At 46.0% G+C, this 18,837-nt stretch overlaps 1 protein-coding gene across 2 annotated transcripts in view; it reads right to left on the bottom strand.

The window, feature by feature from the left end:
- Nucleotides 1-462: 462 nt before the first annotated feature.
- LOC144093990 (glycerophosphocholine cholinephosphodiesterase ENPP6-like) overlaps nt 463-18,837 on the bottom strand; it is a 49,031-nt gene continuing 30,656 nt past the window's right edge. The window contains exons 3-9 of one of the 2 annotated variants that reach the window (XR_013306367.1): nt 18,291-18,475; nt 15,718-15,827; nt 13,479-13,634; nt 11,054-11,197; nt 10,245-10,356; nt 2,812-4,147; nt 471-2,491 (exon numbers count right to left, since the gene is read on the bottom strand). Coding sequence is in view for 1 of the 2 variants with exons in the window: in XM_077627809.1 (XP_077483935.1) it covers nt 3,858-4,147; nt 10,245-10,356; nt 11,054-11,197; nt 13,479-13,634; nt 15,718-15,827; nt 18,291-18,475 (997 nt within the window). In the remaining variant the exon portion in view is untranslated. Of the gene's footprint in view, nt 4,148-10,244; nt 10,357-11,053; nt 11,198-13,478; nt 13,635-15,717; nt 15,828-18,290; nt 18,476-18,837 lie in introns of both variants that reach the window. The other variant, XM_077627809.1, reaches the window with a different exon arrangement.

Raw genomic sequence — 18,837 nt, 5'->3', positions numbered from 1 at the left:
GAAGACGACGTCAACCGAAAGTGAAGACCTGCCCTGACTGGCGAGCCTTGCAGCGGGTGTCGAAATCTAAGCGAAAACTTTGTGCGCAGCTCGCGGCACCAGAAATAAGTGATAATATAAATTGAAATTTATATCACCGCCATGTGGTGCCGTCGTTCTCTCTTGCTTTGTTATTTTTGAAAGCTAGCCCCCAGTGGCCCTTTTTACTTCGTTGTCATCTGCCGGCAGGACGTAGCGTGGGCGAGCATGCTCATCTGTGGGTACGCATGTACAGCGAGAGAGGTAAGTCATGTGTCTATTGCAGCTGTAAAAAAACATGTCCATTAAACACACTCACGTAAATTCCTTGCACAGCATGTGGTGAGTGCATGTCCTGCACACTTACCGAGGCTAATTAGTGTTTCAGGCAAGGTACGTTCATAGCTGGATAAATGATATCCGTGATAGAATCATCCTCAAATTACATCTTTGAGTAACTTTCAATTTATTTATAAAGACGCTCACATAACATCGTGCCCGGAGACAGGTTTTGTTAATGATAAAATAGTTCAAGCATATTTTACACACATTTCAATGTACGCTACAACAAAACGTCGCTTAGAGATCAATTTTCGAATCCAGGGGGCTAGGATATAATAGAAGGCTAATCTGCAGCTTGAAATATCAATTCTTACGCCGCTCATATAGCAACTGTTCGAGCTTAATCTACCTGGTGTTAAACGCCTACGCCACCTTATGGAGAAGTTCGATTGTCTTTTCACAGTACTGGTCAAAGAAAACGAAATAAGAACACGTACCACTTATTTAGCGCAATTATATTTCATAAATATGTCAAAAACCTGCTGTGCTACATTGGCTGCATGCTTTACAATGTTTAATATGTGCAGTTATCTGACAGTTTTTTAGCTGAGTTTTTGCGCGTGCTGAAAGCTCACTAACCTGGATTCACAGTTTCAAGATTGTGTATCGCTCTCACCCAAGCAAACCGAGTGCATATGGTAGCACAAATCGCACAAAACGACGCCCACCAAGGTACACTACGTGGACTTTCACAGGCAACAACCGACACAGGTATCAACCGGGTATCGAGAATCACAGGAAGAATGAGTTCAATGCTGAAACGACATCAACAATGTGCACGTCTCTCATGAGGGAACAGTGAATAGAAGTGACTAAGAGCGACATATGAGATGCAGCACACTTTACACTCAAAGACAATGTCAGGTCCTAACACGTGGAAACCTCGTATTGCGTCATGAACAGTGATTACGTCAAAGCAGCGTTTTCGTAGGAAGCAGAGGCATGCGCTCTCGCGTTGAAGGCTACTCTTCGTTGAAAGAACTGCGCTAGAAGCTCATTCTTTTTTCTCTGAGGCTAGCTTGCATACAAAGAGGCAGTGAAAACATAGAGCGCTTCGCTGTCGTTCTGGTTAAAGCCTACACGCGCGAATCTCACAGCAGCAGCTTGCAGCAGCACTTGAACAAAATTCGAAAAAGGAAATAAAAGCCGCCCAGCGTGTTTCTTTTCCTTGAAAAAGAGCCGAAGATAACTAAGGGTTGCTTCAAGAAGTTTTAAAACGACGGCGAAGTTCTGTAAGCTGAAACATTTATTCAATAACAGCAATGAACCTGGCTGCGAGGCTTATCAACAGCACAGAGGCTTATAAACAGCTTTTCAGCGTAAAAGTATGCTGCATGCTTCTGCATGTAACGCGGAGTGTCATTTTCTCTCAGGCTGTCAACACGCTTGCGCTGTGCCGAAGAGTCCTTTTCTGTATCCGTACAATCGGTCATAAGCCTTTAGTAAAATGCGAGCTGAACTGTGCCCTTTATTTGACCATACATCAAAATAAATCGTGACAAAGAAGTAGTTCTGACTAGTTAAAGATTATCACCGCCGGTAATTATTCTTTACGTAGCTCTTTCCGGAATGATTTCCGCTTATACCTGCATGCTTCGCCGGAATTTTTTTTAGTAAGTCGGCCCGAATTACACACGTCACTTACAACTCATATTGTGACGTTTCACAATAGCTTTGAAGTGTTCATTCCCACAAGTATTCCCAAGTTATTCTTTCAATGCGGATATCTCTTACTGATAGAAGAATATGAACTAGGGAGAAATGATCTTATAAATTGCAAATGTTTCTTGTCAACCATTCAGTATAATGGAGAGTTCTTTTTATAAATAAGGTAAATACAGGGGTTCAAAAATGCCATTCTTATTTCTCATAATAATTTGCTGCTTGCCGACACACATAAATTACATATTTCGAATTTGACGTAAAACAGTGAATTACACATATCCCGAGTTTCGCGTTCTTGCGCCAGGGAAGCGATTTGTGTCTCTTTCTCCAGAGCAAGCGAGAAGTGTTCCTCCTCTCACCTGGCTTTTGACCTGTTCGACGGCAGACAATGGAGGCATACGGAGCTGTGAACAACGCCCTCTAAGATGAGCGCCGTAATTATACCTACAAGGTGCGTTGAAAGCGTCTTGTCCTGACTCCCAGTGGCAGCGCTGAGATCAAATGTAATGCTTAAATCAGCATGTTGTAAAATGGTCTGCCCGTCGTGCTTCCGAAATATTTAAGACCTCTCGACCACGTAGCTGCTTTCGCGTCACCAGTACGCGGTAGGGGAAGGCGGAGGTGTTAGCTCATTATACGCTCAAGTAATTTTAGAACAGACATTGCGGAACCACAAAATGCAATGACGAACAGAAGCAGGCGAAAATAAAGCAACAGAAAGGAGTGCGGAAACAAAAGAAATTATAACTGGCATACAACGAACAGAACGGTTCTTTCAAAGTGCGCTTCTAAGACTCTTAAAAAGACACCTCCCATCACAAGAACAGAAAAAGGAAGATGAAGATCTAAAGATGTGGCCAAAATAGAAATGTAGCGAATTTCACTGAGCTCCACGTTATTCCTGTAAAAAATTCCTAATGAGTGCTGTTTTTACTGCTTTATTATGAACCAAAAGAACAAGGTCCGCAACCACCCTTATTTGTCAAGCGAGAGTATAGAGGTCCAGCGAATAAGTTACTATCCTTGTGGGGCAAGAATTCCTGCGGATGCAGTGTTCGGCCTCCTATAGTCTTCTGCGACAGATGGAGTCTAAATTCGGAAGCATATGAAACACTTCCAACTTTCTGCGCATAGTTCATTTCACCTGCGATGCTCACTGGCATATCAAAGCCTCGCGGCTTTTGTGAATAACACCCAGAACCAAAGCCAGAGATTTACGGAAGCCAGCGTCCAGTTGAAAACAACAAGATGGCTACAAAAAGAGAGCAGGTTCATTCGGATATCATAGAAAGGTTACGAACAAGAACGTCGCGGTCATTGGTACCAGATTTTGTACTTGTATAACAACAATCATATTCCGATTCCATTCTATTCTTGTTTTCTCGACCTTTGCCATCACGATTTTTAAGCCTAAGCCAACAGCGAACAACGAACGCAGGGTGTAGCGTAGCTTCAGGCAATGATGAACGGCGGAAAACAAGCGAGCAAATAAAATGGAAACACAGTGGAATTGTTACACTCGCGCATCTTCGCTGAAATAAAAACAAGCGTGCCGTCAATCCAAAAGCATCGGGGTGCATCATGTACCGAGGCCGATGCGCTTATGCTCCGCCATGCCTTTCATCTGGGCAGCAGCCACCGTATATCTCCGCGCCCTCGCTCAGGTGCGTCACCTTGCGGCCATAACTGGGCGCTTGTCTTGACTGAACAGGCTCTTTCTTGCTCCCGCTCCCAGCGCTGCCAAGGGATACGTTTTGGAGACAACACAACTGCGAGAGGAGTCCTTCTTTGGCACACACGCTCACATCCGCTCCGTCACGCCCGCTGGTGCTTCAGAGGGCGTGCCTAACGCGGTGATGCGGAATGACCGCCGCCGCGACCAGGACCAAGGGTTCCAGCGCTGTCCAGCGCAGCCGCAGGCAGTGACCAGCTGCAGGAGGTGCGGCGTTGCTGTATTTGGAGCTGCCGTAGCGCGGGAAGTCCAGCTCGGACTCGACAAGGCCTTCGTCCATGCGCGCCCAGGAACCGTTGTTGGGTTTCGGTTCCAGGCCGAGCGCGTGGCACATAAAGTTGTAATGGTCCACGTTCACCAGAGGCTTGATGACGTAGTCCCGCTTGATCCCTGAAACACAGGAAATAATTGACAGGAATGAGATAGACCAGCCATCATGGATTGTCGAGGAACCGCCGATACTCTAAAGTGGTCCTGACAGTTCTCTTCACTCTGAGGGACAGTGCATTCATCTGAAGAGGGCTATTTATTCTCATGGCAGCGTCATGCCGTGGCTACCACTGTGTTCCACATTGCCTTATCATCATGATCATCATCATCAACTTATGTCCAGTGCAGGACAAAGGCCTCTACCATATCTCTCCAATCACCATTGCAATGGAGGGCTAAGAACGAAGTAAGCGCTTTGCTTTCCTGGTTTTGACGGACATGAATCTGTATCTTGCTTTCTGTAGCGCAACAACGTCTCTGATATTGTGCAAGACTTTTCTATTTGGGTGAAGTGTCATGTTTGTCGCACCTCAGTGTGTCGTGACGGAAAAATCCCACGCTCACACTGGCCAATAAAGCGTTAAGCTGAACCTCGTAATGGACACGGTGAAACGGCACCAACGATGCAGACTTCTGTTAGAGTTGCAAGTCGGCCGCCGGGCGCCGGGGTGTCGTTTCTTGGGGTCCTTTTAGTCGCTGCCATTCCTTCGTTTTAATGGAAAGAAAATGTCTGAGAAAATTTCAAACATTAAAGCTTAATCTTTTACGTGTTAAACCTGATAAAGATACATCAGGACATGCTGTAACGGAGTTCCGGAAAAACTTCGACCACGTGAGGTTCTTTAACGAGCATGGTAACCTCAATAGACAAAAATTCTTCGTCTCTCTCAATCGAAGTGCGTCTCTACTGACGAGAGGTAGCTGGCGCCCGCGTGCTCTGTAGCGAATGCTAATGTTACTGAGTGGGCCGGGGTTTTACGTCACATTCTACGACTCATTTTTGAGCGCCTTTGATGTCTATAATGTTGATTACTGAATGTAAGTATGCTATTTTGCCATCACATGAAACCAAAACGTGCATCAGCTTTCGTGTGGCGTTATATTTGGGTTTATCTTAAAAAGGCAAAGAAAACACCGAAAGTAAAGAAATTATCTTTGCTCTCGGCCGCTCAACCAGACGCATTCGTGCCGCCCAGATAGTTCGTACGAGCACTTTGGCTGTCATCCTTTGACGCGCTGACCGTAACGTCTAGGGCTGTGTCAGCGAATGACTAGGTTGGCCTAGGACAGCAGCGGCCAGAGTCGTAATGGCTCATTATGAAGAATGAAATTGGGCGAGATCAGGAGGAGAGTACGCACTTTCCGCTATTAGGCCTGTGAACATAAAGCTCTCCGAAAGAGGCTTAAGCGCTTTTTCATTATGGGCATGTCCATTTTTTTTTTTTGTATCCTTCTGTCCTACTCATTGTAAAGGTGGCCGCCGTTGCGCCTTTTCTGATGGCAATTATGTTTTCTTTTTGGCAGAACTTCAATGCTGGTGAGTCGGTCAGTATTGCTGCTCGGCACTAAAGGTGCTGAGCTGTTTTGCCGCAACGTGAAGACGTGAGAAAAAAAAATCAGTCAGCGCTACTTAAGCATCGTTGTTGCATTTCAACGTTGCTTTCCGTCGTATCTATGACTATGTTTACGAATAAGATACATAACTGCCGCTTTGCATTTAATGGAACGGTGCCTCACTCACCCCATAGTAAAGAAGGCAAGGAGAAATTTCAGTTGTATATAAGGTACAATGAGCCCTCCGTGTGTGTGACCAAGGTGCCGTCATAATGAGCATACCTATGCCGTTTCCCGTCGGCAAGCCTCGCAAGCCGCACGCTTTGGCAGCGACGTTTTCAAACGCTACAGACCTGGATGACAACCGACTAGTTTTTATCGTATGAGTAAGCCACTAGGCACAAGTTCCAACCGGAGACAGGGACGACGCATGACTGTTCGCCGATTAGTTTGTTTAGTTCGACCGCTACTATAGCGATAAAAAAGTCAGTTCCTGCTTGTTAATTGTCGCCAGTTGTGCGGTGCATCATTTGCTGGCGTGCCCGAAGGCGGTGACACTTTTCTGAAGAGCAAGGTTCCGGGCTAGTTGGTAATGCATTGTGCTTAGAAACAGCGCGAAGAAACGCGGACACCACGTGCCGTGTGAACGACACACAGCGCTCGTGTGTGTCGTTTCTTCGTGTGTGTCGTTTCTTCGTGGTGTCCGCATTTCTTCGTGCTGGTTCTAAGTCCATACTTTTCTGCCACCGATTGCCACGAGATCAGCCACCCACTGGACATGGGCATCATTCGCGAGCTCGAGGTGTCCTAACGGCGGCGCGTCAGAGCGCATGCAAAGACTGCGATTGGGAGGCCAAGTGCAGTCGTCCCGGCTGAATCTCTTTGTTGGCCGCCGGGGAAGAGAGAACCCGTTTGGATGGAACTGCCTGCAGAGTGAACGACAGAGGAAGAGGTCGAGCACTCACGTGTTCAGGTGCACGCAGTTTTTCGGCAATGCGTTGTTTGTGCACAGTTGCCCGTACCTGAAGACGCCTAGGATGTGTTTGTTCGGGCGGATGACGACCCCTAGATTTGCAGAGCCGAACACTGACGAAGCTGTTGTTTGCGGAGTACGAGCACTTCGCGACTGCCAGGAATCTGATGAATACGATGAAGAGGCGGCCGACCTACCACCAGCGGCCGTGGACGTCTCAACCAAGGTTAGTTATAATTTTTATCGCAACCCCAAGAAGCTTGTTGGCAACAAGAGTCCCGAAAAGGAGTACGTTGTCGCGATAGAGATCTTGGAAAGTGCCGTGATTAGATTTACTATGATGAAGCAGACGCGATTTGACGAAGTTTTTGAAGAAATACGCGTCCTTGTTTTATTTTTTTATTATTGGTTGTTAAATTGGGAAGTATAATTACAACGAACCTTGGATGCAACTATCGTAAAGCGCGCCACAGTCTGGTTCGTTATAAGTGTTCTCGACTGTAAGTGCCGTAATGACCATATCCATCGTTAAGTTATTACGTTCTGCCATGGCCAATACATTTTATCATGTCGATACTGGTTTAGTTAGCAACTGAGAGGCACGTTTTCTAAGCGTTACACCCCAGGAAAAACTTAGCACATGACCTTGAAACGCTTGTAATGATGGTAAAAGCTATCGTTTGCCGGCGGTGCATGGGCTTGAATCCTGCACCTCCAACATACAAAGTGAGTGTTCTTCCGCTTAGCCATGTTAGGTAATTTTGTCCATCATTTAAAGGACTATAGACGCCGAACTTTTGCTTGCGCGGTTCCTTCTTTCAAATGATGCGCTAGACATCAGAATATGTGGATCACCGCGTGGCATTCGCCCACGACCGCTAAAGGATTTATAATTGAGTTTCGTCTTGACGCTGTTTCGGTGTCCGTTTCATCAACCGAACGATGGCTGTGACGTGTAGTTCACACATACGTAACGCGAGGCACGAAAGAGAACGAAAGTAGAACTTCTGATACACCATTTGCTGTCATTCCAGCTCTTGAAGCAGACTTCTTTAAGTGTTGTAGTGAATTTTATTTACGTTTTAGCGTTAATATTGCAGGTTTTTTTCGTGCCTGATGTGACCTAAGTGTGAACTACACGTCACAGCCGTCGTTCGTTTGATGAGACTTAAACCGAAACCACCATGGGAAAATAAATTATAAATTATTTAGCTGTCGTAGGTGAATACCACGCGGTGGTCCGTGTATTTTATTTTCTAGAGCACCATTTGAAAGAATGAAACGTGGAACTTAAATTTGGCGGAGTCTTTTTATTCGAAAGACCACTGACATTATTTTGCGATTGGTCCCTCTGAGTTCAAGCGCATATCCCTTCTGTGAAACATGAGCGAAATTAGAGCCTCTTTCAAGCACCGGTTCACGCCGCTAACCCTACATTTGTGGAGGCTGGACATGTGTATAAACTGACACACCAATCAAATTACGTGGCTAATCGCTTTAGCGTGTAGCAGAACTTTCAGCGCTGAATGTGTTTTGAGTGCGGACTACTTCCAAGCACTTCCCCGTCTTCTCTCCGAACATTACATTAAATACATACACTTTTGTCCCGTTCTGAAACGCGTGCAGTAGACGCACACCGGTGTAGCTGTTTCCTCTCGCCTGTACTATAAGCAGAGAATATGCTGAACCTAAGCCTCATCCGTCCACTGTGGAAAGAAAACTCAACGTTTTGTAAGCGCAGTTTTTTTTTTCAAGGTTCAAGGTTCAAGGTTCGTTTATTACATGTTTATGTTACAAGGTTAGAGAAAAACATTGGAATACAAAAGGAGGTCCCAAAGTCAGAGACTGTGGACGGGACCTCCTGTAAGAACAATTGTAAAAATGAATTACAGACAGCAGATGCAAAAAAAAATTAGTTTTTGGCATCATAAATGAGCAGTGAGTGAAATGCGAGAAATAATGCAAACCCTTATTTGAATTAAAAATTATTACACGCCTAATATCATACAGACCAATACAAAAGACAACTAATTGGATAATATAAATGACAAAACTAGTACCATATACCAAGTAAAATACTATTAGGAGGATTGTAAAAACTGACGGAGAGCGGATTTGAAGGCACAGATATTAGGTGATTGCTTAATGCTAACTGGTAATGAGTTCCATAATGTGGTGGCAGTGAAACGAACTGTTTTCCTTCCATAATTAGTGTTAGGTTTAGGGAGTAAAAAGTTAAAGTTATTAGCAAAACGCGTGTCGTTGCGACGCGGATTTTGATCAATGCTAGTTAACGAAAAAGAAAGTAGATTCCTAACTGATTTGTACATAAGGGTACATAATTTGTAGTCGATTATTTTGGGCACTGATAAAATATTGCATGATAGGAGCAGACGAGGGGCATTTGCAGAGTTGTGACTATAAGTGATAATTCGAATTGCTTGATTTTGAATAATTTGCAGAGAAGATAAATCCGAATGATAAGTGTTTCCCCAAGATGAAATGCAATACTGAATATAGGAGTGGATGAACGAGTAATAGAGGGAAATGAGAATGGGAACATGGAAATACGGGCGAACTTTAATTAATACTCTAATACCATACGCCATTTTTCGGGAAATAGAAGAGATGTGGGTCTGAAATTTAAGATGTTTGTCCAGTACTACGCCTAAAAAGGACACGTGATCAGCTGAAATGATTGAGTTTGAGCCTATGCTAACAGACGGGTTTTCGCAAAGAATTTTTTGAGGTGACCTAAAAACTATAAAGCTGGATTTGGATGCATTAATGAACAGCAAATTATTTCTGCACCAATCGAATACATTCTGTGCATCAATGTTAAGTTTATCGACCACTTTATTTATATGTGAATCTGAGGTTAAGATTGTTGTGTCGTCAGCATAAAGAAAACAGTTGGAATTATAAAGACACCTAGGGAGGTCTTTGATATACAATAAAAATAGAAGAGGGCCAAGAAGGGAACCTTGCGGAACTCCAACGTTAGTAGTCTTGAATTTTGAGTATGTTCCCGAGATGAACACGGCTTGTTTTCTATTGAATAAATAGCTTCTGATTAGCGAAAGTGCAGGCCCAGTTATGCCGACAGCGTCAAGCTTATTGAATAAAATAGCATGGTTGAGGGAATCAAAAGCTTTGGAAAGTTCAATAAATAATGCACCTGGAAAGTTACCTGCGTCGATGTAGGATTTAATTTTATCGGTGAGAGCGGTCACAGCTAATTCGGTGGAACATGCCTTTCTGAAACCGAACTGGTTAGGTGAGAGAATGTCAAATTTTGTTAAGTAATTGTTTATTCGAATAACAATGGCTTTTTCAATAATTTTGCCTAAAAACGATAAAATAGCGATTGGGCGGTAATTAGAAATGATTTGTTTACCTCCCTTTTTGAAGACTGGAATTAGCTTTGCCTTTTTCAATGCAGTAAAGAAAGTGCCCGATTTCAAGGCCAGATTGACAATAGTTTACACTTATATAAAAGACAGTAACAGTTCTAAATATCTGCAAGCATAAATTCTTCGCACAGAACCTTTAGGAGCTCGTTCTATATCCCTAGCTTCCCTGTCTTCGGCCTTTGATAACATTTAAAAAATGCGCGTCATGAACACAAATTTGCGCCAAACAGCTGACGGAACCGAGCACCTACCGGCGTGTACAATATTTCATACGCACCTGGACCCTGGGCGTAGAATATGGTTCTCATCTCGGGAAGTTCGGGGTCATAGCCATGGTATCCGAAGAAGCGTTTCTTATGGTTCACTTTTGTCTTGCTGCTGTCGCTGAGCTGGAGGGGAAAAAAAAGAAGCCAACGGCATTAATGTTATAATAGTCGCACACATAGAAGCGGTTTCCAGGCACGGCTAAACATCAGTGGCATGCATGCTAGCCTTGGCTGTTTTCACACCAACAAAACAAAAGTAAGTGCTCCCCAAAAGACAAAATGGCACTTGCTTTGTGGGATCCGAATTGAGTTGTAAATCTACTTTCTTGCGCTCAGTAGTAACTGATTAGTTAACACAACTGCGTTGTGGCGAACGGATGAACTGGCAGCAAGAAGCCTATGATTATGCGTTGCAAGATTAACGGTTTCTGAATAAAAAATAAAGTCATGAAAGGAAATCAGATTTCAGTGTGACAATTATAACAGGTCTCAGTCAATTAGTGACGTAAACCGGCGCGCAGCATAGGAAGGATAAGGAGGACAAGTCCAGTTGTGTCATTATTAAGAATGCTGCACAGCATCTTTTAAGACCAGCATTTCTTTCAAAACACAACACCTTGTACGGTCTACATCTTGAGGAAAGGAATATTGGCGCTTGTTAAAAGTTTTTTATGAAAACTAATGCGGCACAATTTTGCGATCGCTTTCCGTCGAAACAACTTTTGTAACCTGAGGCGCCCATCAATCTTCGAAGCGTGTCACCTAAATTGGAGTTTTGCGGGGTTTTTTTTCGGGGAAATTTGCGCGCGTGTCAACTCACCGGCAAGATGAAGTACTTAGGCGTGGTCATCAGGAAGAGGGGCAGCACCCTTGTGCTGTGCTTGATGTGGTACCTGGCGGGAATCTCGTCCTTTGTGTAGACCTGAAGCCCCTCCACGTGGGCATCGATCAGGGCGCGGTGCAGCTGGACGGGTGCAAGGCGTGGACAAAACAATATATTAAAAAAGGAAGAATGGCGGCAACGGAGGAGGAGGGATCGAATCTCAAGCCGCGAGTCTGGAGCGGCGTAACGAAGCCCTCGCTGCTGTTAAGAACCGATATCGAACACTTTTGCGCACAGCCGTCGCGTAAGCCAGCACTTGGAAAGAAACAGATTGCAGCGTCCGGCCACTTTTGACTTGAAAACTTTTGTTGACATCGGGTAACTTTGGCAACATATGGCTTACGTTTGACGTATTGGAGCAACGCCGCCGATAGCTTATTGAACGCAGATGCGCACAGCTGCTTACTCATGCCCTGCAGCAATTGTGGACAAAAACATTTTTAAACGTGAAAAATTTTATGAACGCAGTTTCTTCATATATCATAGGACTTCACTATAACAATCAATATATACGAAGTTCTGCCCTCGGCAGGCTTGCATTTTTTTTTGCTATTAGCGCATTTTGCTATCGTCGAAAACGTTCCCTATTGGTTTTCTATGGCAGTCGTAACTACTCGATACGAGCTATGAAAAAAGTTTAAAAGAAAGATATTGCTACGCATCTGAAGAATGGACCATTATCTTCAATATTTCCATAGCAGTACATTATAATATGCCGATAATCAAAATTTTTGTCCAGGAATGCTGGACATATCTTAGTCCTCTGAACTTAAGGGTTTTCAGTGCGACTTCCGGTTAGTATGTTTTCATAAGAAAAACTTCCACACTGCTTGAGATACACAATAAGCTGGAATTTCGCTATTCCGGGCGCGAGGAAAACTCTTTCACAGATTACGAAAGAGCACTGAACTGACCGCTTGTGCGTCACGAGGAAAATGGTTTTTAACAGACTTGGCTCTTACTCCATCTCGGCAGTATGCAAGTGTGCTGCGCGAGGCGTAACTGCATTGCACGGTGACTTGAGTCGTGCCGGGAGCAATGTGATTCGGTGACCGTAATAATAATAATAATAATTGGTTTTTGGGGAAAGGAAATGGCGCAGTATCTGTCTGATATATCATTGGACACCTGAACCGCGCCGTAAGGGAAGGGATAAAGGAGGGAGTGAAAGAAGAAAGGAAGAGATAGGTGCCGTAGTGGAGGGCTCCGGAATAATTACGACCACCTGGGGATCCTTAACGTGCACCGACATCGCACAGCACACGGGCGCCTTAGCGTTTTTCCTCCATAAAGACGCAGCCGCCGCGGTCGGGTTCGAACCCGGGAACTCCGGATCAGTAGTCGAGCGCCCTAACCACTGAGCCACCTCAAGCGCAAGTCCGCTTCCCTGTCGTTGGTTACAACAATTACACGGGGCTGACCGCAGCGCTGACGAAAAACCTACAGTTGCTGGAAGGAACACAAATGTGTTCAAAGCGCTAAACGATTTTGTTTCGCGCAAAACACACTCTCACACCGGTGTCCTCTTTGTCCCGGCGTCTTTGCGGGCTTAGTTATCATGAAATCACTGCGAGTAGTCTTTTTAAGGCTTATTCTGCTTATTAATGCGGTGGTACGGCAGTAAAAAAAAAAACCACACTGTATTACCAATAACAGGTGGATTCGGGCTCTCGATCCGCAATAGCTGAAACTTTGGAGTAAATCGAGATACATCATGGTAAATTTATACGAAATGATCCGTGATGTGTTCAGTCGCAGAGTAATGGAAAAAAGAAAATGGTGCCTTTAGACATTCACCTCTGGCCAAATAATTTTCAGCCTATTAGAATGACCAGCGAAGTTCTTCTGTGGCTTCAGCAATAGTAGCTTCTAGAAAAATCACGAGAACGGTATCCTGTCTTGTTACCCTACTCACTTGTTCAGGCGAGGTTGGCTAAAGCGAACGCGAAACAACTATACCACCGAGGTGAAAAAAGAGGAAGTAAATGCGAAAGCGCATAAGAGGCATGAGAAATAAGAAAAGAGTAAATGAAAAGTGCGTCAGTTTCACTGCCCACGTTACGCTAGATTGTCCGGTCAAGGTTTTTCTCTTCGAGCTCACTCTACAACCTAAACAAGAGACGCGCCTTGCGACGCTTGTAACATCTAAGTTTGTCGACCACAGTTCAGGAGAGTCACAAGAGGGTACACAAATGTAGGTAAGCTAGATAACGCAATGCTCATAATTGTAAAGGCAGGAGGAGCGGTAGCGTAAAAATGTCTAATGTCCGACACGAAAGCCCATAAACTGCAAAGTCAGCGTTCCAGTGAATTAAAGAAGCTCAGGAAACTTCAGTGTACACTGTGATGGAAGCAGACTTACTGGCCGGAACATGTCTTTCCTCGGGAGCACCATGGAGTGGGATCCGAAGTTCAGCATGTACTTGATGTACGGCGAGTACTTGTCCAGCATGATATCAGTGGTCGATTCGGGCCCCGTGTTGGCGAGGCCATGATCCGAGACCACCATCAGCGTCACCTGCGGTTCAGTGGTGGAAAGGCTCGCTACAAACACTGTCACGAACAAGGACTCCTCAGAGCTCACTGCCATGCTTTCCCCTCAAGACGAAGTTTATCCGTTGCAAGGACGCTTTACAGCAGCATCTGCAAAAATTCCGGGCCTATATTCTATGCCATACTCTGCTCCCAATTGGTAGGAATTGCTGTAGAACACAGCGTGATCTTTTAACTGCGTACTCACGTACTGTATAGGAGCCTGTGGTTCATCGTCATACTCCCAGCTTGCTTTTAGCAGCTCATGAAAGAAATTTGCTGTTTCTCAGAATGATTTGCATTTATAGGTATATTTTTCCGAAGAACGTTTTTCTTGCGAAATCGCCTTCAGTACACGGTCAAAGAAACTTGCTGTTGTTCAAGACCTTTAATACAAAGTTTCCGGAAGTACGCCTGGTGCAATGTGCAATATGAGTCACAGCTGCTTCAGCCATTGTCTTGGGTTGGTCCATGACCAGCTGTATCTAGTGTACTGAAAGCGCTTGGCGGTGTGACTTGCTTAACACGACATCTGCATCGATCACTGTGCAGTGTCTCACATAGCAACCATTGGACGTTCATCTTTGGAATAAGCGCCTAAAGGCGACCTCGGAAGACTCACAGCGACACAATGATCGCTGGTGTCTCGACACTTGTGTCACCGTATTTTACCGCTATCGCTTTTCAGTGCTTCTTCAAAAGATGAACAACTTCTAACTAGCCACCTTTCAGATAGCACAGACGCGAATTTGGGATGAGAACATCTGTTAAGATGCGCATCAGATCGAGAGAAAAAAATCACCCCCGATTTAGCCTATAAAGCTAATTGCGACTTAAGTGCTTAGCACGTTTGGCCTTGTTTTGCTTTGTTTATCCTTTTTGGCCATTTATAGGCTTGAAAATTCGAGTTGCACCCAGAAATGTTCTTCCAGGCATTTTTCGGTTTTCCTCTTGCGATAAGCCGCCTGGGCTGCCAGTTGCGATTCGAGTCGCCGTTCCCTCCGTTTGGCGCTCTCTGAAGCCACTTGTACTCGCCTCCCGACTGCAGGTCGTTGTTGTTGTTGCTGCTGCTGCTGTTGTTGTTCCTCCGGTGACTTCATCATTCGCCTCTTCTTTCTCGCGCTCCACCTGTTTCCGCATCCCGCTTAGCAAGATTATACCGTCTTTGCCGTGTTTCGTCGGCTGGCCACCTCGCTATATCCACTGGACCGGTTGACACACGTTGACGCTCTCTTCTTTTGCGTTGCTGTTCAGCTCGCCGTGCAGGTCGTTCGGCTCTCTGTCGAAGGACTGGCTTCATCCATGATTCACCATTTGTTGTTGCTGTTGCCACAGTGACAAGCCGCGTACCCACGACGGGGTATAGGCCAGGGTTCAGTAAGGAGGACCAAGAGCAGAATACTTCACGGAACTTCCCCCTGCGACTTCATTCCTCACCTCTTCTTTCTGGCATCTTCATGTGCACGCATCCGTGTTCCTCGCTCTTTGTCTTAATCGTAGCGCCAGCTACAGTGGCGCGACGCCCTCCTTCCATTGGCTGCAGCTTGTGCAACGATCCCCCTAGATTACCCGACTTACCCCGTGGATTAAACATGACGAATCACGGCCTTTTCGCTTGTGACCCATCTAGTGCTGACGCACAAAAGAACAATGCCGTTGACACAGAAAGCCTCGTTTCTCTTTGAATCTCCGTTTTCTCATAAATGCACACTTATAGAACCACGCAAAAGAAAGTACACATTAGTCTTCTCACGCATAAGTAGGACGGCATTTTGCGTTCTGGGAAGGTATATTTTTCATTTCTGGCTTCTTTAAACTTCTGCCTTTGGTAGTGGAAAACAAGCGCACTTGACTGAATACGACTGGTATGAATGCACGTGCCTAGCCGCAATTATTGTTCTGCTTGCGCGCTGACAGCAGAGCTTGTGAGGAACTACAGAGATTGTGCCCTGGTGTCCCTCTTCGTGCTGTCGCCATTGTTCTGGTGGTGCTCGCAGAAAGTTTCCGGCATGCATATAGGCACTGATCTGAAGCGCAACATGCACTGCGTTTTAGAGCCTTGCACTCACCTTTTCTGTCAGGTTCAGCGCTTCCAGCCTGTCAATGAGATAGTTGAGGTGGTGATCGAACTCAGCTAGAGCCTTGTGCCGTTCTCTGCTCTCTGGACCCCGGTGACGACCTTTAAAGACAAGAGAAAGCCGCGAATACGTCAGACGTTCAGGTTGTCATAAATCTGCATGCTAACGTACACGTTTGAAGTATTCGGTGAAACATCGACAGACTTTTAAGCAAAAAATCATGATATATGTCTCGGCTCGTTAGCACTACATACCTTTAAAAAGTTTAGCACAGCTTGCGAGTGAAGATATAAGACACTGATCTATATAAGATATTCTAATAACATATGGGACTAAGAACAGTGCATTGAGGGATGAAGAAATGCATGTTAAGGCTAATAGAAAGAAAAATGAAGATAACGTGGATTAAAGAACAGACTGTACTTGCCGATACTTTTGTTGGATATGAGAAAAAATATTCATAAGCCGAGCATGTAAAGTGCAGAAATAATTGCCGATGGTCCATTTGGATGCCATAGTGCATATCGGGAGGTTCAGGTGCCGAGACATGGTGCGAGGTTTTCTTACATAATGCGGCCTCCTGTGGCTCAAAACAGAGGTCATTGGGAAAGTCCTCAGTCGTGTAGTAAACTTAAATTACCTGATGATGATGGTAGTGATTGAAATAATTTTGAAGGAACAGGTCCGTTACACACGCAGCTTATGCGTGCATTTCAAATAACACATCCCAGTAATAGACGTTTTTAGCATACCGCAGATGTATTAGCGTAGACGTATACTCGTTTACCGGAAGCCGTCTGCGCACGCGCAGTGGCCTCGCCTGGCCCCAACCATGTCCCTGCGCATGCGCAAGAGGCGTTCGCTAGCAGGTACACGTCCCCGCTAACATGTCTCTGGTATGCTAAATAAGCTCCTCAATAAAATGGCAAGAATTGTTTCCTGTCCCAGTAGCCAAGAGCCCTGGTATGCTTCTCTTCGTCGTGCGCTTTTCAATATATGACGCTTTCTTGTGTGGGTTATCTTGGTGCATGACGGTTGTGAACATTACTTTTTTACTGAGTGGTTTCGGAATTCGAGCATGCAGATTTGTGTGATGACCCCCATAATGCGCAGGTCCACACGGGACGGAGAGGCAAAGAGACACCGTATGGCTCAGTTTAAACAAACAGGTATATTCAATAATTACACATGATTAAGGTTATACATCAGAGGCTGGGGCGTCCGAGCTTACGTGCCGACGACTTCATGGGGGCGATGGAGTGGCTCCGGAGTTGGGCTCGAGCGGTTGCTGGCAGAAGCTGCACGCCGTCGGGCTTCGGCGCTGAAGGCCCTCTTGGCGAACGATGTCGTCCTGAGCGTGTATGCAGTAGAATTTCAATAGTCGTCCGTTTCTTCGAGGATGGTTCACAAACCCTTCCTCTAGTGTCGTTCGGCTTGGAAGATGAACAGGAGGCGAGCTTGTAGATGATGACAGCAGAGCATAATTTTACAACATACATATACAGAGAGTAAAACTGGAAAAAGCAGAACTGAATTTACAAAAGAACAAACTTTGCACTACTTTACTCATCGACCGGGCCGGTTAGTGCCTAAGTAGCATCACATTACATGCTAAGCATGGAGCCCCAGCTCAGACTGGACTGCATCTGTTTACATGTGCTTTTAAGCACTTGATTAACAAAGGACTAAGGGCGGTCATTTCCAGTGGCCCGCCCAAAGCATCAATTCTCCAATCCAAAATAACATGCGAGATGGGGACAACCCCTTGGGTTGGGCTTAGCCTCGAACCCAGAGTCTGTTAACAATACAAACTAAATAAACAACAAAAACGCCACCACTCTCTCTCAAGTGAGAGTATACACAGGCTCTCTCTTCGGAGCTAATTCACTAGCGCCTGTCTTTCCACATTCTTGGCGAGTACTGCCTGTCCGCCATGACAGGTGTCCGTCACGGCCCTTCTGGGAATGCGCTTTTGTTCACGAGGCACGGAGGGAAGCTGTGGGTGCCTTCCCGGCGATAGCCCACGTCGAAAGGGGAAGGAGGGAAAGAATGTTGTCTTCGCGGTAGCGCATAGCGTCGGCTGTGGTACGGCGCGCTCTGGCCCGCTGACAGCTCCCTTGTCCTGGAATGTGCCCGGGAGGGCCGCACCTGGAACGGCCACGCAAATTGGGGAGGATAAAGCCTGTTTCCCCGCGGCGGCGGCGGCGGGTCCGGTTGTTCTGGTCGTCACTCAAAGTGCATGGCTGGGTAATTGATGATGCCGCTGTCATCTGGGTCTCCGTCTACGCCGCGCCGTGGAACGCGGAACCTCGCAGCACACAAGGAATGTCACATTTGTTTGCAGATAGCATGCTCATCTAAACCGCTTGCGGCTTGAAATTTCGGTGTCTAAATTTAGATCATGATTCACCGGTTCATTGGCTGCCTTCTTGACAGTAATGATTGACAATCATCAGCTGGACTCAGTCACAGAAAGCATCATCGTAACACCCCCCGCCCCTTCACACAATCCGTGATCGCCTCTGGACACTGTCGGCCGCAATGTAGACTAGAAGTATGAGTACCGAAGTAGGCGACCGCGCCGTACTGCAGCATGGCCAGGCTGAGCTCGTCGGTGTCGAACACCTCGAGCACCTCGTCCAGCTTCCGGCGGAAGTCGGCGTCCAGGCCGCGCCACCCGTGAACGGGCCGCTGGGGCATGCAGATGGCCGGACGCGTCTCGTTCAGCGCCACCTCGCAGCCGGGCCACCTGCGGTGCGGGGAAGAAGGTGTCACACGAGCGGGTAGGGGGTGCCAGATGGTTAGCAGGAAGACGAGGTGTGGCTGGGGTGGTCCCGCGTTCTTCACATCGGGGCCGAAAGGTCAAGGGTGTGCTTCCCCTCCCCTGTACTTGTACGCATAGATCTGCATTGAAACACTCTGATGCGCCTTTTTTATTGGAAGAGGAAGGCCGTACAGGTGGCAGTTGCGGTGGCCGGTGGCAGCCGCGTTCAAAACGAGCCCTATTCCATTGGCGTCTAACGCATCTTCAGAGAGAAAGACAGAGAGAAATTAATTTTAATGAGAGGAAAGGAGGAGAGGTCGGCTGGTCTTAACATGACCCTGGTCTGC

Source organism: Amblyomma americanum, chromosome 6, assembly GCF_052857255.1.
Source record: "Amblyomma americanum isolate KBUSLIRL-KWMA chromosome 6, ASM5285725v1, whole genome shotgun sequence".
NCBI classification, from domain to species: domain Eukaryota; kingdom Metazoa; phylum Arthropoda; class Arachnida; order Ixodida; family Ixodidae; genus Amblyomma; species Amblyomma americanum.
This window is presented reverse-complemented; position numbering and strand designations above follow the sequence as displayed.